Source organism: Pholis gunnellus (genome assembly GCF_910591455.1).
Source record: "Pholis gunnellus genome assembly, chromosome: 14".
Lineage (NCBI taxonomy): Eukaryota > Metazoa > Chordata > Actinopteri > Perciformes > Pholidae > Pholis > Pholis gunnellus.
This window is the reverse complement of record NC_136541.1, coordinates 12,545,859-12,569,309: the sequence shown is the minus strand read 5'-3', so window position 1 is coordinate 12,569,309 and position 23,451 is coordinate 12,545,859. Positions and strand designations below refer to the sequence as shown.

At 42.9% G+C, this 23,451-nt stretch overlaps 1 protein-coding gene across 1 annotated transcript in view; it reads left to right on the top strand.

The window, feature by feature from the left end:
* Positions 1-22,464, top strand: part of LOC306706545 (CMP-N-acetylneuraminate-beta-1,4-galactoside alpha-2,3-sialyltransferase-like) — a 35,841-nt gene extending 13,377 nt beyond the window's left edge. The window contains exons 7-13 of the mRNA XM_079173666.1: positions 1,672-1,766; positions 6,002-6,065; positions 6,161-6,256; positions 6,458-6,644; positions 16,460-16,606; positions 18,236-18,382; positions 21,034-22,464. Of these exons, the coding sequence (XP_079029792.1) occupies positions 1,672-1,766; positions 6,002-6,065; positions 6,161-6,256; positions 6,458-6,644; positions 16,460-16,606; positions 18,236-18,382; positions 21,034-21,123 (826 nt within the window). The 3' untranslated portion in view covers positions 21,124-22,464. The remainder of the gene's footprint in view (positions 1-1,671; positions 1,767-6,001; positions 6,066-6,160; positions 6,257-6,457; positions 6,645-16,459; positions 16,607-18,235; positions 18,383-21,033) is intronic.
* Positions 22,465-23,451: the final 987 nt, after the last annotated feature.

Genomic DNA, 23,451 nt, shown 5'->3' with positions numbered 1-23,451 from the left:
GCCCCCTCTGGCCTCAGAAGTCTTGGGTTTAATGAATCTCCATTTGTTTTGGCAGGACAGGAGTCTCTGAGTTTGTGTGTCCGTGTGTGCCACTGTCGGGTGATGTGAAGAGGAGAGTCCTACATAACTGCCTCTCCTCTCAAGTCCTCTTGCTGCTTTCCCGCTTTAAACCTGGAGGATAATGAGGGAATCAAAGACTGATTAGGGTGCTTGGAAGAGTTTTGAGCTAACCGGAAAGCCTCCCAATAATGTCTGCCATGTTTGGTCATTGTGCTTCGGAGCTCCACATATTTCTTGTGAACCCATGGCAGTGTTATGGGAACAAGCTATCCCAGATTCCTGCTGAGAAACAAGGGAGTGTGACGGTGCGTGTGTGTGTCCTCTCCTGATTCCAGTTTAAATGCCTTTGTTAGACACTGTAGTCTGTTGGCTGTTGGAGCCATAATTTATGGTGTGTGTGTGTGTGTGTGTGTGTGTGTGTGTGTGTGTGTGTGTGTGTGTGTGTGTGTGTGTGTGTGTGTGTGTGTGTGTGTGTGTGTGTGTGTGTGTGTGTGTGTGTGTGTGTGTGTGTGTGTGTGTGAGAGAGACAGTGACACAGCCATCCGCCCCTCAGCAAGATGCAATGGTTATGTTGCAGGTGGTCTGGTTTCTGCTAATCTCTGTAACTGTCTTCTTGCACAAACAAAATAATACACACCAGTTCAATATATATCTCTCCAAGGCGCCTAGCATTGTCTCTCCTGTGTTTGTGCGTCTCCTGATTGATTATTTTAGGTTTGACACGGAAACACATAGCGCTCCATGCATGTTAACGTCAGAAAAGAGACAACCGGAGCGGCTGTCTCTCCCCTCCCTCCCCAGTTTGACAGCAGGTCATAAAAACACATTCATCGTTGGAGCCACACTTGCAGAAGTGGCACGTAGCCCGGCACTCGGGTCGCAGGCGTGACTAAGAGGAAATGGCTTCTTTTGATTTTAAAGCTGCAATTAATCAAAGCGGGACACACTCGTACAGGCACACAAGATAAGGAAGAGGCAATGCTGGGAGTAGCAGTTCACAGGGGATTAAAAACACTGGTCAAAGACATAATGTTCAATATCAAACTCGGTACGTTTTTGATTGGGGAAGAATGACCTGCTTCTCGCTGTCTGTTCTGTCTTGGGCAAACGCGGCTATTTCATACTTGAGGCGTAACCAACTTTTTACACACTGATTCGGTTCATTTGAGGAAAAGCATTCTGGCATGAGTGTATTGTCCCCAGCAGATGTATCACAACTGTAAGTCAGCTGTGATGTGGGCCTGGGTGGAGAGGTTATGTTGATGGGTTATGCACTGCAGCCGCCTTCTGTCTCGCTCCCTGCCTCTCAGTTTTTATTACCCACTTAGATTTTTAGCTTCCTTGCTATTGTAAGTGCAGTCTCTGCTTGGGAGCCTTTAGCAGGGGAGGAGGTGGGGATGCTGTTCGATTAATGAACAAGTGATTTTGTTCATCTATTTGTGGCTTAAACTTTGCCCAGGTCATCAACCCTACTGCCCGACGTGGAGCAGGGATTTCTGGAAGCCACGTGGAGCCTCTCTATGGAGAGGAAAAAAGGTCCGGTGGGAGAATTCGCAACAAAATAAATAACTTATTTGTCTCCTTCTGTTTCTTTCCTGCGTTTCGTTGCAGGTTCATGAAACCAGCACCCATGTTTCTTGATCGGAACTTCAAACGTTTGGCAAAAGTCAGCAGTTACTTGCCTCCATTTGGATTCAAAACGCAAGGTAAGAACAGTTCATTCTATCTGTTGCCTTCCACGAGCGACATCTACTGTACATTTCTTGAACAATGTAGTCGAGGATGGCGTACATAGAAACATAAATTCTAATCATAGTTTTGATCTGATGTGCAGACATGTTGGTTAAAGCCAACACTGTTCCTAGTGCGGCTGTATCTCCGAGGTTTAGATGCTGTGTGGGAGCTCGTAGGGCCTGCATGTTACAGTTGTTACTGCTTGCAGTACCAAGCTCAGATTTGTGTGTTTTCTAATAATGCCCAGATGATTTACAGTTTTGGTCTAAGTTTCCAATTGACATATCAAAAGGTGATGAGATAAAAAAAAGTAAGGTCTGCCAAACTTCTTCCCTTCATCAGCTGCCTTCTCGTACTGTTATCTACATCATTGATGTAACTTGTGAGACTCCTCAACAAACACTTATCCTGTCGCCTGATGTCCACACTGAATTGTCATTTTGTTGCTCCGTTGTGAGTTGCTGAAATGAATCAAAGATGTGGATCCATAGGTATGAAATCAAGCTAGTTATTTTGTCCAAATATCTGCTCTCTTTAAACTCTCATCAGAGTTTGACTCTGATGGTTGAGCAGTGGATGATGTCCTGCCACTTTGCACGCTTCATCATTTGGTGGTGGCTGGTGTTTTTGGCAGAATATAGGCAGGTTTATTACTCTGCCTTGTCCTGAGTTGAGAGAAAGTGAGATGGGTAATCCATCACAGCTTACATTTAGTCACCTTTAGTCTTTGCCATGAGTTGCCAAAGTGTTGGATTACTTTTGAAAACCCCTGCTGTCCAACATTAGAAATTCCAGAAGCAATGTCTGAATAACAGCCTTTTTAATGCAAGAAATTAAATAATGTTGCGTCATCCATGCTTTGCTGTTGTTTGACTTTTGGGTTAGGAATGGATTCCATTAGCTGGTTCCATTTTGGATCCGGATCCTGGTTGGCAAAATTTCTTATCAAACCTTTCATAGCAAAGACCAATGGAAAACGTATAGGTGGCTGGTACCATTCATGTGGTAATGGTTCAAATCATGGTTTAACTGGTTCTCTGGTTAATGTGCTTTCTGTAACTGATCCCCTCAACTGGTTTTCAGCCTCAAACTCAAAGAGTTCTAACCTTCTGAGTTCATAATCCTCTTTTTGTACCATACCCATAGGTCAGAATGTATGGATATATTGTAGTCATTGTACAGTGTAGGCACTGCAGGCTTCTGTGTTTGTCACTTCATCAGTGATATTCATTTGTTGTGATATGAATTCTATCTTGGGACCCGAAAAACTCATGTCTCCCAACACTCCAACTTTAATGTTTCCACTCACAGTGCTTGTACTTGTTCTCTGACCTTAACACACTCCAGCACTTCAGATATCAAACTAGAACACAATGCCATGGGAAGTGAAGAGATAACATTAAGCTGGCTTCAGTGACATGCTCTGCCACATATTTTCCAATACTTAAAAGCAGAAGGTACAGTGAATGTTACCTTTGTCCTCTGGCAGGTTCTCCGCTGTCATACGAACACACACACACAGTCTCAGTTGCCATCAAAAGAGCACTCCCTGTGTGAGTGCTACACCTGGTTTCTGTTTTCTCAATGGACTGCAATGGCAGTCGGGTTTCCTTTTTAGTGGTACTCATGTGGAGAGATGATACGTGTGGATCTTGAATAGAACGCCACAAAGGATTCCAAATTGGGAACATGGAGTGGTGGTGGAGCTATCTTTGGCACACATCAACCACAGTAGAGAACAGTAAAGCTGTGTTGATTCGGTCTGAGAGGGAAAAAAAACTAGTGTTGAGTAAAAGCCTATGTTTTGCATCAATTGTTAAATATTATTCTAACTGTATATAAAGTGAAATATATCAAAATGTACACAGTGCTTTTAAAATGTGCATCACAGATATTGACATTAATTTAGTGCAGTGCAGATTGCACTTATATTTAATTCACTTTGATTGTGAATATTGTTGCATCAACATAACCAGACTTATGATGTTTACACAAGCTCTGCCTCGGTCATGTGATCACACTGTTGATGTAGCTCACTGCTCTATCTTCTCTGTAACGTGAGACAAGAGCAGGTGCTCAAGAGTGAGTACGTTGGTAAAAAATAATGTCAACGAAGAGTCTTGCAAAAACACGGTAAAGCTTTTGACGATAGTGTATCGACCCTCTCGAAGTGTGATTTGTAGGACTATTCGCAAGTGAAGTTGTGCCCTCGTCAGCTAATTCAGAAGAGCCATTTGGTTTTCTGTGCAGATATTTGTTTTCATCTCACTTGCCCACCACCTGAAGACACACACACACACACACACACACACACACACACACACACACACACACACACACACACACACACACACACACACACACACACACACACACACACACACACACACACCGTTATGCAACTTGAAATATGGTTAGGGCAAACATGATTCAGCCAACAGATTTTCAGTCTTCAACAATGTAATAAAGATGATCTGTGTTTCAGAATTGTTCAGTAATCAACATCCTTGATAAATTAGTCCTCGTACTTTGATCAATCACATAACAACTTTTCACCTTTTTTTCTATGGATACACTCTGATCATATGATTTTTTTTTTGTGTTATTATTGTTTAGACTACATGCTTCCCAACAATGGGTCCGTGATTATGTGTTCGGCGATGCTTCCGACCTACCTCAGTGTTCCCAGTAAAGATGTTTGTCATTTCAAGAGTTCCACGTTAGACCAATGTCTGAACCTACAGCCATTCGTCTTCAGCTCTACCACGAGACATACTTAGCTGAAATGTTTACCCCGGGTACTTATAATAATCAGCTTCCATGTCGTCCTCTGGAAGAGAGTCCTGCCCATTGTGATTTTTCACTTCTCACCCGCTTGGATCCAGGTGTGGTCCTCGGCCTATGTTTATGCTGCTCGGGGTGATGCTTGACGCCAGACATCGACACCACATCCAAACAATGGGCTGTTGCTCTGCTCTCCTCTCCCCGACAGGTTAATCATTAGGGTCGTTAGCCAGGGCGAATGGGGCTGTAATATGTCTCACAAACTGCTTTGAGGCCCCAGTCTAAACCCTCTTGCTCTCACTTTCCCTTTACTCTCGCTTTCGCTGTTTCTCTTGGCCCCTTTTTAACAGAGTATGTGCTGTATGGCCATTATATTAAGTGAAGTGGAGAGGGCAATGAAAATGCCTCTCATTTTTAAAAAATGTGACGCAGCGGGGACTTTTTTTCAGGTGGGATGCAAATAAAGCAAAGATGATTAACTACCATTATTAAATCCAAGTAGTCCTTCTATGGTGCTTCCTGCATCACTACTAATGTAACGTGGATCAAAGACAGTAACAGCTGTAATGGAATCGGCACATTTAGAATGTCATGGTTATGAATTATGTATGAGAGAAGTATGAGAGGCCTAAAAATGGTCAGGGGAAGAGAGAAATGCATGTAATATCTAATGCAGGGAGCATGACTCCAGCAGAATGCCCCTCAGAACATGGCAGGAATGCGTGCTATGGCTAAACATCCCCGTTTCTCACCCTGCGATCGGAAGGGTGCTGGCCACGCAGGGAGACAAGCTCAACGTCGCCCACTTAACCAGGAGAATGTGCTTGTTTGAAAACAGCATTCCTCTCTGAGTGCTTTTATGGGAGAGTTTCTACACACACACACGCATACCATCCGGAACCCTGTATGTCTGTTTCTCCCAGATTCACTTCTCAAGAACACAGCAGCTTTTTTCTCTCCATGATCCCATCATTGCTATTCCTGAGGGCCGATTGGTCACTCCTTATCTGCGACTGAATAAACGGAGAGAGGTGTTCTCTTCTCCCAACGGTCTTAAGACCACCTAGATTGCTGTATCTCTAGTGGTATGTCCAAGTCATTGGCAGTTTGTTCGTCTTTTTAAAGGAGCAATTCCCTCAGTTTCACATTTTCGAATATTTCATATCCATTATGAGCTGACATCACCTCATCTGGGATTTTCAACTGCCCCAGTGACGGACCCTGGCGATTGTTTTCTGACCGAGAATTGGCACTAGTTGTATTTATCCAGTCTCGCATTCATTGCCAAGAAAGCAATTATCCACCCATGTATAAATAAATAAACTGCTGTGGGCAATAAAATAACCTACACAAGTATTTACAACTAGTACGGTCATCTCAATTGTCCCCTCATGATGGTTATTTCTTTGTTTCGTCTCTGCAGAGAGAATCATAGACAGCATTTTAACTGCCATGAAAAATTATGGACTTGGAGAGGAACTGGACAGGTAATTGTTGCTACTCACCCACATCTACAGGTTTTCCTGTTTTTTGTCTATTCAATCACTTCCTAATGTCACTAACGGACCCTTCTGCCCTGCAGTCTCGGCTGTAAAAAATGCATCATTGTGGGCAATGGTGGAATCCTGTTCAACAAGTCTCTGGGCTCCCGTATAGATGACTACGATGTCGTAGTGAGGTAAGATTAACGGGAGGACAAACAGTACCAACAGGAAGGAAACTATACCAATTGTGATATTTAAAAAAAAAAAAATTATTTAAGTGCATAAACGGTAGAAGATGAATCAATAATAACTTCCCAGGTGCTTAACTTCTGTACCAACACATTTTCTTAAACAAAATTCCACTCACTTTTTTTATCTTTTTTTTGCGCGGGCAGGTTGAATGAAGCTCCAGTAAGCGGTTATGGCAAAGACGTGGGGACCAAAACCTCCATTAGGATCACCTATCCAGAGGGAGCTATCCAGAAGCCCGACAACTATGAAAAAGATTCACTATTCGTCTTTTCCGCTTTCAAACCACTGGATTTCAAGTGGCTCAGACAGATGGTCTTCAAGGAGAAACTGGTAAGAATGCTTTTTAAATCATTAAGGAGTGAAAGTGACAATCTTTAACATAAGAAACACACAGATATAGGAATGGCACCTCACAGCCACTGAACGACCAAATGTTTTTCATGTGCGTTTCATCCGGCTCTCTTTCTAATTTAGGATTCTTTCACATTATGCTGGTATGTGCTTCACCTTCACGTACTGCAGAGCATTTCTACTTCTCCGGGTGTCTGTCTGAGTTATGAGTTTTGTTTTAGCAGAACATAGCAGTCCAACCTCTGATCACATTCTGTACATTCCTTCGTGTGGAAATCTAAAATGTTTTTTTAAAAGAGTTGGGGGAACAACATGAATCTTTTACTATATAACTGGCATGTTTTAGATGGTTTGAATGCTTAATGTGGAAAACTCAGTTGAGAAATACCCCTCACACATGTTTCTTCATGTTGTTATTGAGAGGTGGTCTCTCACATGTTCTGATGTTGCTGAACTAGTAATTATAAAGTGGAAACGGCTTTTAGTGATCACGTCCATCCGGGTCAAATTGATCACTGTAAGCGGAGGATTATTACGTCTGAGTCTTTCTTTATTTCTCATGAAGATTGCCATCGAGTTAACGTTAGTATATCTATTGCAAAGTAGTAAAGTAATGCAATGGACAACCTCGCTATTTATAGGCTTGCTGCAAATGCTTCTGCCTTCTCCGTCACCAAGTGCTCGTTTGAGGTGAGGTTATGCTGCTTTTTGTTTAGCTGTGTGTCACTGCAGTGTGTGCAGTGCATGCAGAGGAATGCCCGTGCTGCCGTGGCACAGAACCAAACCGGATCGGCAGAGTTTCCCTCCGGGGGCATTACGTGACCAGGCATTATCGATCCACTTGACGAGGGCGTCTTCAACCACAGATGCTTTCCCTTTTGCGCATTTGTTCTTCATTGATTTCAATGAGCATGCAGCACCAGCCCTCAGGTAGCCAGCTGGAAAGCAGATGCGTTACTGTCTGTGAGGCAATTGAGTATCAAGGAAGTAAAGCAAAACAAATAACGCTAGCCTACCACCGGTTTAACATGTTTTTCCATATTTTGTCACGTATTTAAGCAAATTATTTCAACGGCATTTGCATAGGAATTAATAAGCTGTGTCCATTGTGATTAATTTACCTCTTAACAACTCTTTTGGGTGTCCTTCAGAACTGTATGATTGTCGCAGTGGATGTGAATTGGCCTCTTAATCGCAAAGGTCGGACCGAACGACAGAGCTGGCTTTCCCTTATCTTTCTAAGTACAGAAGGCAGGCAGTCATATTTAATGACTCCCGTGTCCTTCTTTATCCATTGACACTAAAAAAGCTCTCATGAGCACTTTTCATATTGTTCTCGTTGAACAGTCACTAGTATCTCTTTGAGATTATTTTGAGTCCATTCAACTCCAGGACCGTGGGAGTACTTAGTAAAAGCTCTTCATAGTCATTAAAATAAAGGTTGTCATATTTTAATAAAGATTTTCATATTTTAAAGAACCATGTTCTTTTTTTAGCACATTTACTACAGATCTTTTTTTTTACATTTCTTTATATATATATTTATTTATTTATTTCTAAAGAATGCAGTATTAAAGGTTGTAAATTCCAAATTCAGAGCGTTATTATAGCAGCAAATGACTACTGTCTATGTAAAGATATGGTGGAGTAATGGCCTCCTGAGCAGCGAATGTCTCCCTCTGTGTGATGTAAGCGGAGAGTCTCTGCTTTGTTAATGTAGTCGGGATGGCCGTGTGCGCATGTTAGTGCATGTTAGTGCATGTTAGTGCATGTTAGTGCATGTGAGTCACAGTGTGTGTGTGCCCCACTCGCTATAGCTAATCGCTGCTGCCCACGCTGATGCACACTGTTAGCTCTGTCAGCACTGTTAGCACTCTTACCTGCTAGCCGCCGTCTCAGCCATCGCCATGTTGAGAGCTGTGTGGAGTCAATTCTGTAATTATAGATATGCTCTAAATTTGGAATTTAGTGGCCTTTTTAATGATTTGTAAAAAATATATTTACTGCTTTGGCATTATTTTATCTAAATTATGAATATGTTTCTCAGGCACTTTTAAGTGTCACTGCAATATATTGTAAAATAACACAAAAGGTTTGAAACTGCAAATTTAGTTCTTTATATGAAAGACGCTGTGTGTATGTTGGAGCAAATGGGCTAAACCAGGGGTTTCCAAACGGTTAAAAAAACACTTGTAAAATCCTTAAAGATTGTACACAGGCAGAATATCTAAACTCAGTTTTACCTCTTTCTTTGTGAGGAATGTCTCTGTCTAATATGGCAACGGAGAATTGGGGAAACCGGCTTTATTATCCAGCACAGATGTGTGACTTTGAGGGAGCCCCTGCCAGCTGGGCTTTTTACAAGGTGACATTTGTCAAAATCAAGTGAGTAAGGGAAGGGGGGAGAAAACACAAAGTGGAAAGGACAATACCATTATAATAGGGGATGGAAAGGGCATACAATGTCAAGCTGAAACTAAGTGATAGTGTGAAGTTGGATTAAAGGTTGAGAGAATAGAGGAAAGCTATAGATGGAAAGGATAAAGGGAAATAGGGTAAAGGGATAATAGCTGGGGAAAAGAAAATGAGCAGTGGAAGGTAATAGTAAAGTAAAATGGAGGAAAATAGCTTGCTTGGCTGGCTGATGGCCCCTTCAGTGTTTGATAGGGCCCAGACTTGTCTGGCGTGTCAGAAGGAGAGGACAGTGGAAATGGCTGCTCGGGGATAATTGATCTGGCCCCTGGCGTCCGACTCGGCCCTCTTTGATCTGCTGAGGAGGGAAGAATGTTTCTCATAGGTTAAAAATCAGGGAACATAGAAGAAGAAGAAAAAAAAAGAGCCTTGATGATGATGATATGGAAGAAGAGAACGGACAGATGTGCAGAGATTCCACCTTTGACTGATGGTTAGTCTCTTAATTATTTTTATATAAATCTGCAATAGTTAATTTACTATCATAGAAATATACCACTATATGTACATTTGTCCTGTGTGATTGACTCCACTTACATGTTTGCATGACGTTAAGGATCATTTGAATTACAGCTTACTAGATAAACTCAGTTAATCATGTCGCTGTCAGAAAAGTCTTGCACCATAAATACATATGCACATATAAAAACAACACGCATAAATGTCACACTAACCATTTGTAGCGATGCTAGTAAGAATCCGAGCTGCAAGACTGGCAGTTTTGGTCAGTTGCTCAGTCAGATGGTTTAAGAACGACTGCAAGTCCCCTTCTTTATGTTGTTCTAGTTATATATGTATATTACGTAGCAGGTGTCAGGTTCTTTTAAATGATAATTTAGATTAACTAATTAAAATACCATAGCACTTATGTGCTGATTTAAAAGCTTGTTGTTCTACACATCATGTCCATTTCTCATTCAAAAGGAGTATCATGTAGATTTTAGCATAAACGCAGAGATAAATGCTGAAATGACGACCTTTCTTAAAGAAAAAACATGTTACCGGGCCAACAATATCTGTTTACTATGGAACGGGGATTTTCAGTCTTAGCAACAACATGAAAGGAGTTGAAGTCCCATTAAAAGGCTGTTTTCTTAGCTTCATTGTATCAGACTCACACCATGCAGTGGAAACATAAACATGAAGAAGTGTGTATGTACATGTGCCTTCTGGGAACTCAGAGACACATTTTCCCCCCAAAAAAGTGACTTATAGAGAATACATTTTTTACTATTTTTCCCACTTATTACCAGACAACAGGTATCTAAATCAATAAAAGGCAACTTGGTTTGTGAGAGTGATACCATATACTTTGGGACATGCAGCCGGAAATCCTCACCAAGTAGCGGCAAGCACGGCTCCCTTTGCTTTATTTCCACTTTAGTCCATCCCAGAGGGAGACGTAATGTAACTTAGGTTAGCTGTCCTTTGGGAGCTTTTACGTGTCTTGGGGTTTCTTTGTGTAACCTGCACACTCACAGCTGCGAGGGATGCAAAACCTTTTCACTCTCCTTCTGCGGTTATGAAAGAAAGTGTATTTTGGGTGGTGCGCGGTTGTTGTGCAGCCGCAAGTGACTCATCCAGCCAGTTGTGAGAGTGCTCGACTATCCTGCGCTATTGTGCCTTTTTTCAGTCTTGGATGGTTGAACAGAATACAAATTAGGGAGGCGATTTCCCAATCTGTTATTTAGTGTTTTGTACACTCTCACAAACACAAACTCCCACTCAAATAGTCCAGATTTGCCAACCTGCCCTTAGTCCTCATCAGATCTTAGACTTGCAGCGCTCCCGCTGAATGTGTCTTGTATTTTTCGATCAGTGGAGTCCCGCTACCACACATACAATTACTATACTGCAGCATCACAGGGCTTCCAACTTCCCTAATCCCTCATCACCGCAGGTCTACGTGATTACGACTCGACTTTGTCACTCCGCTGTAAAGTCCGACCCCACATACGCAGCCGCCTGGTTGATTGCCCAGTTACATGCTGTTTACAAATGTGCTCAAACACGATTTCCACAATTGTCGATATTCTTGTTTTTACCCGTTTGTATAGTTCTTGATTTTGCCCGCGTGCACGGCACACGCTCACGGCTCATGCACACGCGGCCGCAGTTGTTTGTATATGCGGGGATATTTTCAAACAGAGCCGGCGAAGGATATACAGCCGGCGGTAAACACTGGTTCGAAGGTGGAGTGCCGGTGTTCTATCTTTCCTGTTTGTTTACAGGAGCTCTCCCTGCTCTCTACAGGCCAGAGAGATCAATGATGGATGGAGACGATTTGAGTGAGAGAGGGCTTCTCCTTTTAATAGAAATACAGCCAGGGGTTCAGAAATATCAAAATATTGTGGTTAAGCCAATATTAAAACATTTCACATCTTAGGCAAAGGCAGAAATTCAGCAAGAAATGATCAGAAGAGCCCGTTGCTTCACATCCCTGACAAATTCACGAATGATCTCCTTCCCGCTTGCATATTGTTTTGAAGCGCTTCCTACCGTTGATCTCTGTGTGACCACCAGGTTTTTCAGTTTACAGACATGCCATTTTAACTCTATCATTGAAGACACACCGGAGGATAGAAATAACAGCTATATGTCTCGATTTTAAGCCCAAACATCTGTGCAGAAGCCCAAAGTAGCATGCATACGTGCATTCATAAACATTTACATACTTGTAAACATGGATTTTGAACGTGATCCAAGTGACTAACATAGGGTCCGGATGTCACTGATTACCATGAGTGTTGTGTTTCAAAAGTGAGTCACCTATCTACCCTATAATGACCCAACACGCAGACCTGTGCTCTGGCTTCCTGTTAGTGGTGTGTTCTTCTGATGCAATGGCTGTTGGGTTAATTAAGCTTCAATGCAAGTTGAGGGGAACTTTGACATGTCAGAAATAGGTCATCAGAGGGATTAATTCGTTTTTTTGAGTCCGATACCAACAGGCCCTGCCAGTGAGACCATGTTGAACATACAAGTCTTCAGAGTCACAGTGCTGTCAAGTGTTGGCCGTCATGGGAGTGTGGAGACAAGGGTTTCACACACTGGATAACCTCCGAGAGGCCAGGAAAAGAGAAACCACCGTGACCTCAATGAGGGCAGAGGTCTTGGTATGTGTCGAGGAAAGCAAAGGCAAATTGGCGAATGCTTCAGATTCCTGGCTAACAAAAGACCATAAAACAACCAAAGCTGTACAGAATTTTACCTCCAGGATTTTAGAAACTGCAACTGTGCATCTTGGCATTTACCAGCTATTTTCAACATTCTTCCTGAAATGGTTCCTCACTAATGTGGTGAGACACTGCAACTTGTAAACTCAAAGGTCTAACATGTACACAGTGCTAACGACCTCCAGAACAAGCTTAATTGTGATCGTTAGCAGTGCGGGGCTGCCGTTTTTTGTTTCTAAATTGCTCCAAGTCTGACTTCCGGAATCCAGTCCACCTCGTTTTGAGTCGTCCTCTCCCTGAACATCAAAGACAGACAGACAGAGCTGACTTGTACGATGGCTGCACATCTGTGTCATTCCAGCCGTATTATGAGATTATTCTGGAGAACACATGAGAATAGGTCAAAACATTGAAATCCGGCATATACTGTATCTGGTGACAAGATTGTCTTTATTACATGTGGCCCACAGAGAGCCAAATTTGTTTTTGTTTGTTTACACTGAAGGGCTTTAAAGCCACCTGTAGTAACCCAGCAGATGTGAAACGTTTTGTTCTTTTCTCTCGTATTACAGTTCCACATTTCTACACTTTCCACTCTGTCCCATCTGCTTCACTCAATGCATAGAAACATTTTAGTTTGAAGGGGAGTTAAGTTTCATTGGCCACACTGAAAACCATAAACGCAAGGCTGGATGATAAGTCCAGGCTCTAAACCAAGCCGTTTCTTATTTAGGCGTTTTACAGTTGTGGAGTGTAACTGTCTTTTTTTTTTTTTTTTTTTTTTCAGTTGTCTGCATCTGTAAAGGATGCATGTCCTCATGTTTATACCATGCCTAATTTAAGTCTCCACCACCACTAGCCCATCGTTACTTTCTTAAATCTTTAGTGGTTTTCATTTGCATTTCTTTTTCCATTTTGGCATTCCTGTCATTATTGTTCTTTACTATATAAGTCACAGTCCACATCACTGTTTCCATCGGTTTGATCCCTCACTTGTCTCTGACATTGACTTGCTCTGATCCTGTGCTTTAAGCTCCTTAGGTGATGGTTTGTATAGCTGTGATTTTCCTACAGCTGTGAAATCACAAGACAAATATACTTAGCCCTTGCAAAGCTTCTGTTGTAACTGACTACACTGACGGAGTGCTTTTATGGTATTAGTGTACTCTCAGTGATGCATTAACCTCATTTTGCATCAAATCCACTTGGGAAGCAAAGCAATGAAATGGACATTTTCTACGTTACGCATACTCCCATCACAAGTTTTCATTAGTTTGAGGTTTGAATGGTTCTCTAATTACATCATCTTGTTCTGTCCTCTTCTTGGTCTCCTGGCAATGGTTTAATGTCACCCGACTGGAGAATTAGCACCACCAGCTGTTTGTGACGCACCCCAACTCCTAATAGTCTCACAACAATGGCGGATGGAAATGCGCTTTAATTCCCATTTTTATTTTTAAGCTAAATTTGGATGGAAACTTGACTAATGTCAACACGAGTGGAATTGTAACGTCTCTGCTTACTTTCCTCTGACTTGAGTGATGTCGACCTCGCTGCGGTATATCTCCTTGCATTGCAAACAATTAACTCTCCCAGGTCAAGGTTGTTTTAACAGGTGCTTTATTGGAGCACACGGCCTTGCGCGCTCACTTAAATCTAATAATCCAGACCAATTTATCCATAAAGCTGTCGTAGGAGAAGGGAAACAGCCATTTCCTCTCTCCATAGTCCAGCGACAGCCCAAACACCAAAGCCCCACACTTCTGTTCACCTTAGTGTGTGTGTGTGTGTGTGTGTGTGTGTGTGTGTGTGTGTGTGTGTGTGTATGTATGTGTGTGTGGAGCAGCACTCTGCAGCTTCCTGTTCTCTTATGGTCAAATGCCACTGGCTCAACAGTGTTCCTCTTGACAAACTAATACACACTCATGTAGAGTTTAGGGGTCAGTCCGCAGTGGAAGCCACATCCTGTTCCCTGGAGGCTATTTGCTTTAAGCTTTGAGTACTACTTTGAAAAAAAAAAGTTCCACTGTTGCTCATACGGTATAAGTCTGTTTTAATCTTTTATTTAAGTAGATGAGGCTTCTTATTAAAACTCCCCGTGACACTCTACAGCCCCTCTGGAGTAGTTTGATGAGGATAAATGAGGATGGGGTGTTATCATTAACTTTCTCTCCCCTGTCCAAATCCTAACGGGTGGAGGTTTGAGTTTGTGACCTTTTTTAATGTAAGCAACTTCCCACATTCCTTAACTCATAACAGTGCCCACGACCCTCCTCCCTCCTGACAGGCCTGAATCCTTACATAGTAATTGCTCTTACATTTCTCCAAACCACCTGTACTTTGCCAGTTGTCTGAATATCTTCAAAGAGATCCCCGCCCCGTGACATTTGTGTCTACCTACATGTCGGGTCATTGCTGTGTAAAGCGAGGGGCGTGTGTTGTGTGTGTCATTAGCTTCTCTCCTTCCTAGAATAAAGGGAAAAAAATGCACCACTTTCTTTTATTCGGCGTATACACAGACGCGCACACATCCAAACAGCGCGGCCAAATAGATTCTTGGCAAACACAAGCTGTGTTGACAGGAGAGATGAGCTGCTGTTCCTGTCGCAGCTTGCCGAAGGCACAGAGCCGGGCCCACGTTCAAAAAGAGCCGCCACTGTTGAAGCCACAAAGCCGGCAGACTTGTTGCTACTGCCTCTGCCAACACACACAAACACACACACGCACAGTCGTGCATTGCTGTATCAAAGGCGGCGAGGCTGATGCTTGACTATTTGAACAGGTGATTCCCATTTGCATCTGCTGACCGTATTGGCTTCATGCCTTTTAGGAAGAGTCAATCACACAGTGCTAGTTGGTAGCACATTCATTTAGTTTACCATTGGAAGTGATGCTGTAAAGGGGACCGATTTGTTGGGGGTTTAATTGTGACAATGACAGTAGCATGATGTAGATGCCGTACTTTTTAAGGGGAATTTTTTTTTTTACAAGTTTGTGTCTCTGTCTCCTAATACGTAGTGTCTGTACTGGTAAGACTTAGCTGAACATGTGCATTTCATCAGAGTTGCATAATTATATTGGGATGGCTCCGACGACCTGTCTGACAGGTTGCCCTAATAAATGATAATGATTCCTTTGTGACATAAGACCGGAGGTTTCTCAGAGCGCCCTCAGGTGTGATTTGAACCATTTCCTTTCAAATGCCATATTAAACCATGGATGTTTGATAGGGAGACAATACCAGCAGATGCTCAATGTATAGGGAGTTACTATGCATTCTTTGGGGGGGGTCATGTCTCCCCCAATGCTAATAAAAGACCAATCTGCCCCCCCCCCCCCCCAATATACAGTAAAACACATGTTAGATATGTTATTTGTTGAGGCCTGTCAACGGATTTGCCTTTTCTTACATCTTATTTATTTTCAATTTATTTCCGTTGAAGGAAAACATTTTTTTGTGTTTGTTTCCCCAAATTCATTAAGACATGCACTAATTAAGATCAGTGTGTATGATGGAATCGTAATGTTAGAATGGTCTCTGGGCCAACAAATTTGGGCTTTTACAGACAAAAAGTTGCACCCCTGGAAAATGTAAAAATGTGTTTTGAGATGCATTTGGAGCCACTTTGTTCCCTAAAATGGAGACAGATTAATGTAATAACAATATTGTGCTGGAATAATAAGATCCTGCTTATGAATCCGTCCCCAACCTTTTCCACTACAACTAATGAAACCTCTAAGAGCTGGACTGTAAAGTTCTCAGCACTCCAGGGCAGCGTCGCCCCTCACCCACTGCTGGATTCTCTTCCTACCAGGAGTAATTACCGATGTCCTGCGAACCCTCACCCTGACTTCATCCATTGAAGGCCCAAAGCCATTTCCCTAATCAATGCTAGTAGGGGTCTGGCTTCTGGTTGGCTTCTGTGTTTTATGTCAGTGTTACGGAGGATAATCTCCCTTTGATGTTGGGTTGGTAAATTGCAGTTGGCTGTCCACCCTAGAGGCGGCATCATGTGAATGTTTGTGTTTTATGCGCATGACTCTGGCCTTGCAGAGAAAAACAGTCCAGTATTTATGTTAACGACTAATTCACCATTTTCTTTTTCCCCCCCTGTGTTACTGTCCATTTCCTCGCCAATGCTTCAGAGGGGTACGGAAGGTTTTTGGAAGTCGGTGGCTCACTATGTGCCTCGGGAGCCCACAGAGATGAGAATCCTCAATCCGTACTTCATCCAGGAGGCTGCCTTCCAGTTCATAGGCCTGCCCTTCAACAATGGCCTCATGGGCAAAGGGGTAAGACGCCTGCAGGCATCAATGTCACAAAATCATGAAAAAGGCACACACCCAGAAGTTGGATTGTGTTTTTCAAGGGAACCAACCGGACGGAGAAATCTGTATGCTGCACTGAACAAGTATTTTACATTTATATTCTACACACCGCACAGACATCGTGCTGAAATAATCAATATCAGCAATATTACCCAGGAGCCGAGGTTGTACGACGACAGCATTGCCCTGCAATTGCACATTTGTCTTTTTAAATGATTGGTGGAAGGAAAAATACTAAATGTTTCTGGAGGCATTCATTTTATCAGGTCTGTACCAAAGATACTGAATTGGAATTTACTTTTTGTCAAGATGTATAGGATCTGCTCCTCAGTTGTATTTCACTTTTTAGTGTGTTTCTACTTTAATTATTGTTTCTGGACGAGGTTTTTAACCAGGAAATGGCAGCGAAGAGGAAATACAAAACAATTTGTTAAATGTTGAAAACCTGCTCCAGTCTGCGTTCTACAGCACTCTATTGTTTTTAATCAACGTTAGAAGTTGATGTTTGTGCTTTGCTCATGGAACACGTTTGTCTGGACTTGAGACTGCTCAACCAGAGAACATTTGGTTGGAGAAATCAAATGAGCACATTTCAGTTGGTGACCAGCAGACGGAGTACAAGGCAGACCAATATAAAGTCATGGTGTTTGTATTCATGTGTTATGAAGTTGGGAGTGTTTTTTGGTAAGTAAAGAGGAATATTATTAGAGAATTGGAGAGGAGTGCATCACCATAGCTCTGCCCTCTGGGGCCACCAGAACACCCCTGCATGAACTCCACTCTGCAACATGTGTTCAACATGTGGGCATCTGGCCTGTGTGTGTGTGTGTGTGCGTGTGTTGGCCATTTGTGTGTGCAGGTTTTGTGTCTGGGTGTTTGTAGTGCTGTCTCATACAATACAGGCTGCCGAGTTGTATGATTTGGCACATTCTTTCCCCAGAACACTTTCCTGTCTATCTTCTGACCATCATAGTTTATGTTTATGTACGTGGAAATTAATGAGGAGGCCTATTTGTTATCCTAGTGTTTATGTTGAGTGTGTTTTGTGAATGTGTGTGTAAATGAATCTGTATTAGAACACGCAGTAGGGGGCTGGCCAGCTGCTGGCTCAGCTCCACCTACCCTGAGGGCTGCAAATCAGGGTAATGATTTAAATGGGGCCTCCCTCCGCTCTTTCTTCTGCACCCACTTTTTTTTCCAACACCCCCCCCCCCCCCCCAACACAGCCCCTGTACCCCCTAGATCTCAGGCTGCTCTAGGCGGTTAGGAAGCACAGCTCAACCCTGTAGATCACGGTGTCGTAGCAGGGGTCTGCAGGGGTCTGCAGGGGTCGCGTAATAGTTAATCACCAAGTGCTCAAAGTCAGTTAGCAGCGGTGGAGCAGAACAAAGACAGAGGTACAAAGGAGGGAGGGAAGCAGATACATGAGAGGGATCAGACATCGGCTTCAAAATTGTCCGAAAACGATGACACTGCACATGCTTTCGTCAACATGAACCCCTGCGTTAGTATAGATACATTTAATCGTGTGTGTGTGTGTGTGTGCGCGCTGTGATGTTCTGACCGCCTGCATCTCTGTTTCTGTAACTACAGAACATTCCAACTTTGGGAACAGTTGCTATAACGATGGCACTGCATAACTGTGATGAGGTGGCGGTGGCTGGTTTCGGCTACGACATGAACACGCCCCACGCACCTCTGCACTACTACGAGACTGTCAAGATGTCCGCCATTAAAGAGGTGAGTGTGCGAGCGTCCGGGCACAGCGCTGTCCGCTGTGTTTTGGTGAGAGTCCATCAAAAAGTTACAAAATCTTTGTTCTAAAAAGTTGGCACATTTGTAAATGATCAAGGCACTCTTATATTACCAGCTTATTCTTTTTTTTTAATGTAATCTGGTGTGACATTCCCTCCATGCTAATGAGATCAATATGTTCTGGCTTCTCTCTTGCCACTGAAGAATAACTGAAGAAACAAATGACTGTAATCTTTGATGAGGAGGGACCACCACTCCTGTGGAGGAGAGGTGAACTGACCTAGAGCCAAAATACATTCAATACAAAGCCTTCGCTGTTGAGTCTGATGGTAATATTAGTATTAGAGTTGTGCATGAATTGAACTTCTCTCAGCTTTTGTATTTGCATCCAATGACAATTGATGAGCAGTTGATCTCCTCGTTCTCTGTCTGATGTTATTCAGATATGACCGTTTTAATGGCAGGCTCGTTGGTGCTGTTCAGACTGTGAAGCTGGGAGGAAAAATGTCTGCAGCATGTTGTATTATCATATAGTGCAGTTTATATTTCCATTGTACTGTCAGTTAAACTGCTTATTTGGCTTAGATACCAGTTTAAAAAAGCTTTACAGTGCTTTGAACTTGAAAGAAATTGTAACAAACTGTAATTGCAGCACCCGGTGTAGTTTTTGCATCATGGCCATGTGACGGTATCTTATCAGAAGCCTTTTGGCGATGATTACATTTCACTGAAACGTATGTTTTGCATAATGCATATTCTGACCTTCTCTTGTGTCCTCTTACCTTAGCAGTACTGAGGACATGAAACTATAAACTACGCTAAAATTAAACAGCGTGACTCTGAAACGAAATAAAAACTAAAACAAAAGAATGAAATCTGCAATGGGTTAAATGTAATTTCCCCGGACTGAAGTGGCACTGGTCCTTCATCAGTCACTGTGTCAACATGCTAACTGTTAGTGCGTCGTTTGAACAATCGTTTTCTAAACGCCCTCATGACTGATCTCCCTCCTCTCCATCAGTCAAGTCTTCCTCTCGGTGTTTACACTGAAACCCGGCGGAATCAAAGATGTCACCCGTGTGCTGACGCGTGTAAACCATGAGCTCAGTATGATGATAACCTTTGTCTGAACTCTCAGTGAACCGTTGGCATTTATTATTATCATCTTCATCAACATTGTCATCAGCCACACATGGCTAAATAATGGGAAGACTTCTTTTTTTGTTTGGAACACTTTAAACCGCTGCCGCTCTCTAGGGCTGTTTGATTATCTGGAACCACGAGAAATGATCCTTCTTTTGGAGAAAGAGCCTGTTTCCTATGTGGATGGATGCTTTGAAGCTTGTAATTAGATGAGAAACACGGAAATTGAGGATAAAATGTCACATACGTCCCATTTTAGAGAGTGTGATGCTGCTGAGGTCATCTGCTGTGATTATCTCAAGGCTGATCAAACGTAGTGACGAAGTTAAAGCTGCCATGGTCAATATTTTTATATCAACAATGAATTAAAATATTACTTGTGTGTGTGACTGCAGTTCCCCCTCAGCTCTACTGAGCTTTTTGTGATTCACTCTCACAGCTCTCATCAACCTCAATTCCAGCCGCAGCAGGCAGGTTTTCATCAAGAAAAGCTCCGATGAATCCACTGAACGCTACCTGCGCAGCAGAAAGACAGACATAGTTAGCAGCTAGCTGGTGAACATAGTGGAGCATTTAGCAGCTAAAGAGACAAACATTTCCCTCAGATGTTGGAGAGGAAAACGGAGCTAAAATGGGATCAATCGAGAGGCCAGAAACATGACTCGAAATGAATGTTGATGTTGTTTTGTGTCTGCTCAATGAGTGAATAACTACGTAACTCTTTACCTGCAAATGTCAATATCACGTTCTGTCCTTGACTTGTAAACTATATACCAGCGCTCAATTTGTATGTTTCTCTGAGCCCCTACCAGCTCAAACACAAGCACCAGCCTGCCATCCCAGAGGCTCGGGGGCTACATATGTGTCTCTGAAGGCCTTTTTTTCCTTTCAATAATACATTCGAAGAACCAAGAATGGAAACAACCCTGTTTCTTATGTTCATTTACAATACAATTGTATCTTATTGTTCCCTTTGGTCCTATTGTGACCCATCATGTATAGTGGTACGAGGTCCGCTCCAGTCAGGCCTAGAGCATAGGAGGGTCTTGAACCAGCAGGATAGACCGAAGGCAGCTGCAGGGACGACCTTCTCTAGCGCTCCACTTTTTTTCATATTCCCTCCTGTGTGTTTCTTCCTCCACCCTTTGCCTCCTTCATTTGCTCTCTGGCTGTTCCTCAGTCTCGGCATCCCAAAGCACCACACAGGAACCACCGGCTCTTGTTACATCTCGGCTCACAGGACCGACTCCTCATAGCACAGCAGGGAGGAAAGCTGACCCAGAGTGGCTTTATTTATATATATATATACATATACATGCACACCCACATGTATAAACACTGGGAGTAGGAAATCCTAAACCTACAGGTTTCAGTGCATATAGCAAAGCCTTTAGAAGAAGTTCTCTTGAATGCTAATGTCGAAGTGTCCTCACAGTGATCATGGGTTATTTTTTGTGTCACCGAATTTGTTTCTTCTTCCGATTCTCCCACAGTCATGGACACACAACATATCCAAGGAGAAGGAGTTCCTCCGCAAGCTGGTGAAGGCCAACATCATCACAGACCTGACCAACGGCATCTGAGTTTACACCCACCCACAGTCTGCCTCTGCCTTTCCCAAAGGACTACGAAACAGGAAACTGAGAAATGGGTCGACTCTGGGAGAAAGAACCCTTAGAATCCGGGTGGCCTGCACACTGTCTGGGTTTTTCATATCAAAGGAGATTATTAAATAAATTAAAAAAAAACAGATACAGGAGGGTTTCTGTGGTGTGATGCACACATGTGCCTTCTGAACCAAAGACTATTGCTGATTGAAGCAGGGAGTGGAGAGGGTGGACACGGGGAGGGCTGGATCTGCCCGGTTCCTGTCTTATCAAGGGACAGTCGCAGGGACAGCTCTGCAGGCCCCTCGCTTCAACGTTTACCACTTCAACCCCCTGGAGTATCCCGTGAATGAATAGTAAAGAGTAGAAGTGACATGTTGATACACAGATGTCAGGATTTAGCTTGACTCACTGGCTAACTTGATGAAGGCACAGAAGGAAAAAGGTATTAGCAGGAGTATTAGCAGTGCCAAACGTACCTCGTACATGGGAGAGGCCGTCCTCCTCCTTTTGCTGCCTGAATGTATTCACTTTCTTCAGTGTAAATATCAAAGGTTTTTACTGTGCTTTTTAACAAGCTGCAGCAGCAGCCCCCCCCCCCCCCCCCCCCCCCCCCCCACACACACACACACACACACCCATCATTTGTCAATTCATTCATTCGCTTTTTTACAGCCTGTCCAGGGTCCAGAATTAACAATTGCCAAGCCAGTTGACGGTAGATAAATCAGCGCGGGGTCACCTTTCACACAGACCGGTGTCACTTTGAGACACTGAACAGTTGGTGATACACAGACTTCAGTTTTTTGCAGTTTTCTCTGTAAAGTCTTTGTCTCTAAGGGAATTCTATTAGCGGAACTATAAAGCAGGTTCTTTCTGCTTGTTAAGGCCGGCTCTACACAGAGTGGCTGTGTGTTTTCCCCAATGTGTCGGCTCATATCAGGTGAGAGCTCAATGAAAAGATTATGCCTTCTGACGTGCTCGACACAAAACAGCATTGAAAGCACATATCAGGAAAATGTATATTTATTTTGGTCAGTCTAAATGATGTTAGTCATGGGACTATTTGGGTTTAGTTTACCCGCTCTGAGACCAAAAGTTCAATTGGGACACGGCATTTCTCTCTTCCGCCTCTCTGCTCATCCACATCACGGTACTGACTTCATCCCTTCCTCAGCTGTAAAGCCTCCCGGCTGCAGCGTAGACATACAGTAACGCTTCCTGATCAAGGATCCCCTCCAACCTCCTGTTGCTGCAGATTTTCTTGTTTTTTTTTGGTAAATGGTGAAATCTCGGACTGTAGAATATAAATATATATATTTTTGTTTTTAGGTCAATTTTAATTTATTTGTTATTGTCACTAAGTCCCAACGTTTTGGTCACAGGCAGGCCTGCTTTCTGTTGCAAGAGTTTGTGTTTTTTTTGGGGGGGGGGGGGGGGTTCTTGATATCAAAACCGCGTGTTTCCTCAGAGACTGCATCATCATTTAAGTTTGTGGCAGAAGCAGTGTTCCTAAAGCCAAACAAAACGGACTCGTCAATGAATTCAGTAATAAACATTAGACAGCAGCCCTACATTTCTGTGCTGTATGCAGCTTATGTTAACAATAGACACTTTCTTTCAATTGATAGAATCCATGAGGTGGTAATTGCTCAATCTGAAAGGTACCGTGCTCATCAAGCCTTTGCACTTTGCAGAGGACGGATCTGCTACATGCATTTCAGTATTTACATAGAAAGGGTTCAGTATTACACAATCAAACCTTTTGCTTCTCCGTCTGCACCCCTTCCCTAAAAAAAAAATGATGTGGGAATGTCAAAATGTCACATCTGTTTTCCTGTCATTGCATTAAACGAATGCGATAATCATCTCTATATAGTGATGGTGCATTTAAATACTGCTTTACCAAAGCAGGGTTTTGTTTTTGCAGTTTTTGTCAGATGACATTTCAATGAGGTCTTCACCTATTTCCTGTTTCTACGTCTTCTTTGGAAGTGCATATTTACTGTATATTGAACACAGGTTCACTTCCAGTGCTCTCAATCAGTAAGCTGCTGCTCTTGCATCGTTTTCATTGCTCCACACGTTCCTGTTCTAGATTATGTTTCACAAACACCGATGGGATCGTGCAGCAGTGTGTCCTACCCAGTCCCTTAAGAACGGCTTCACAGGGTTTGAAGAGACGGATCACTTCTTTTGGAAACTAGGCCCCGTTTGGGGCTTTTGTTGAGAACAAAGGTCCGAGGAACAGCTGACCATTGCACATCGCGAGGCGCTCTCAGTGCCTTACACCTCATCACCTGA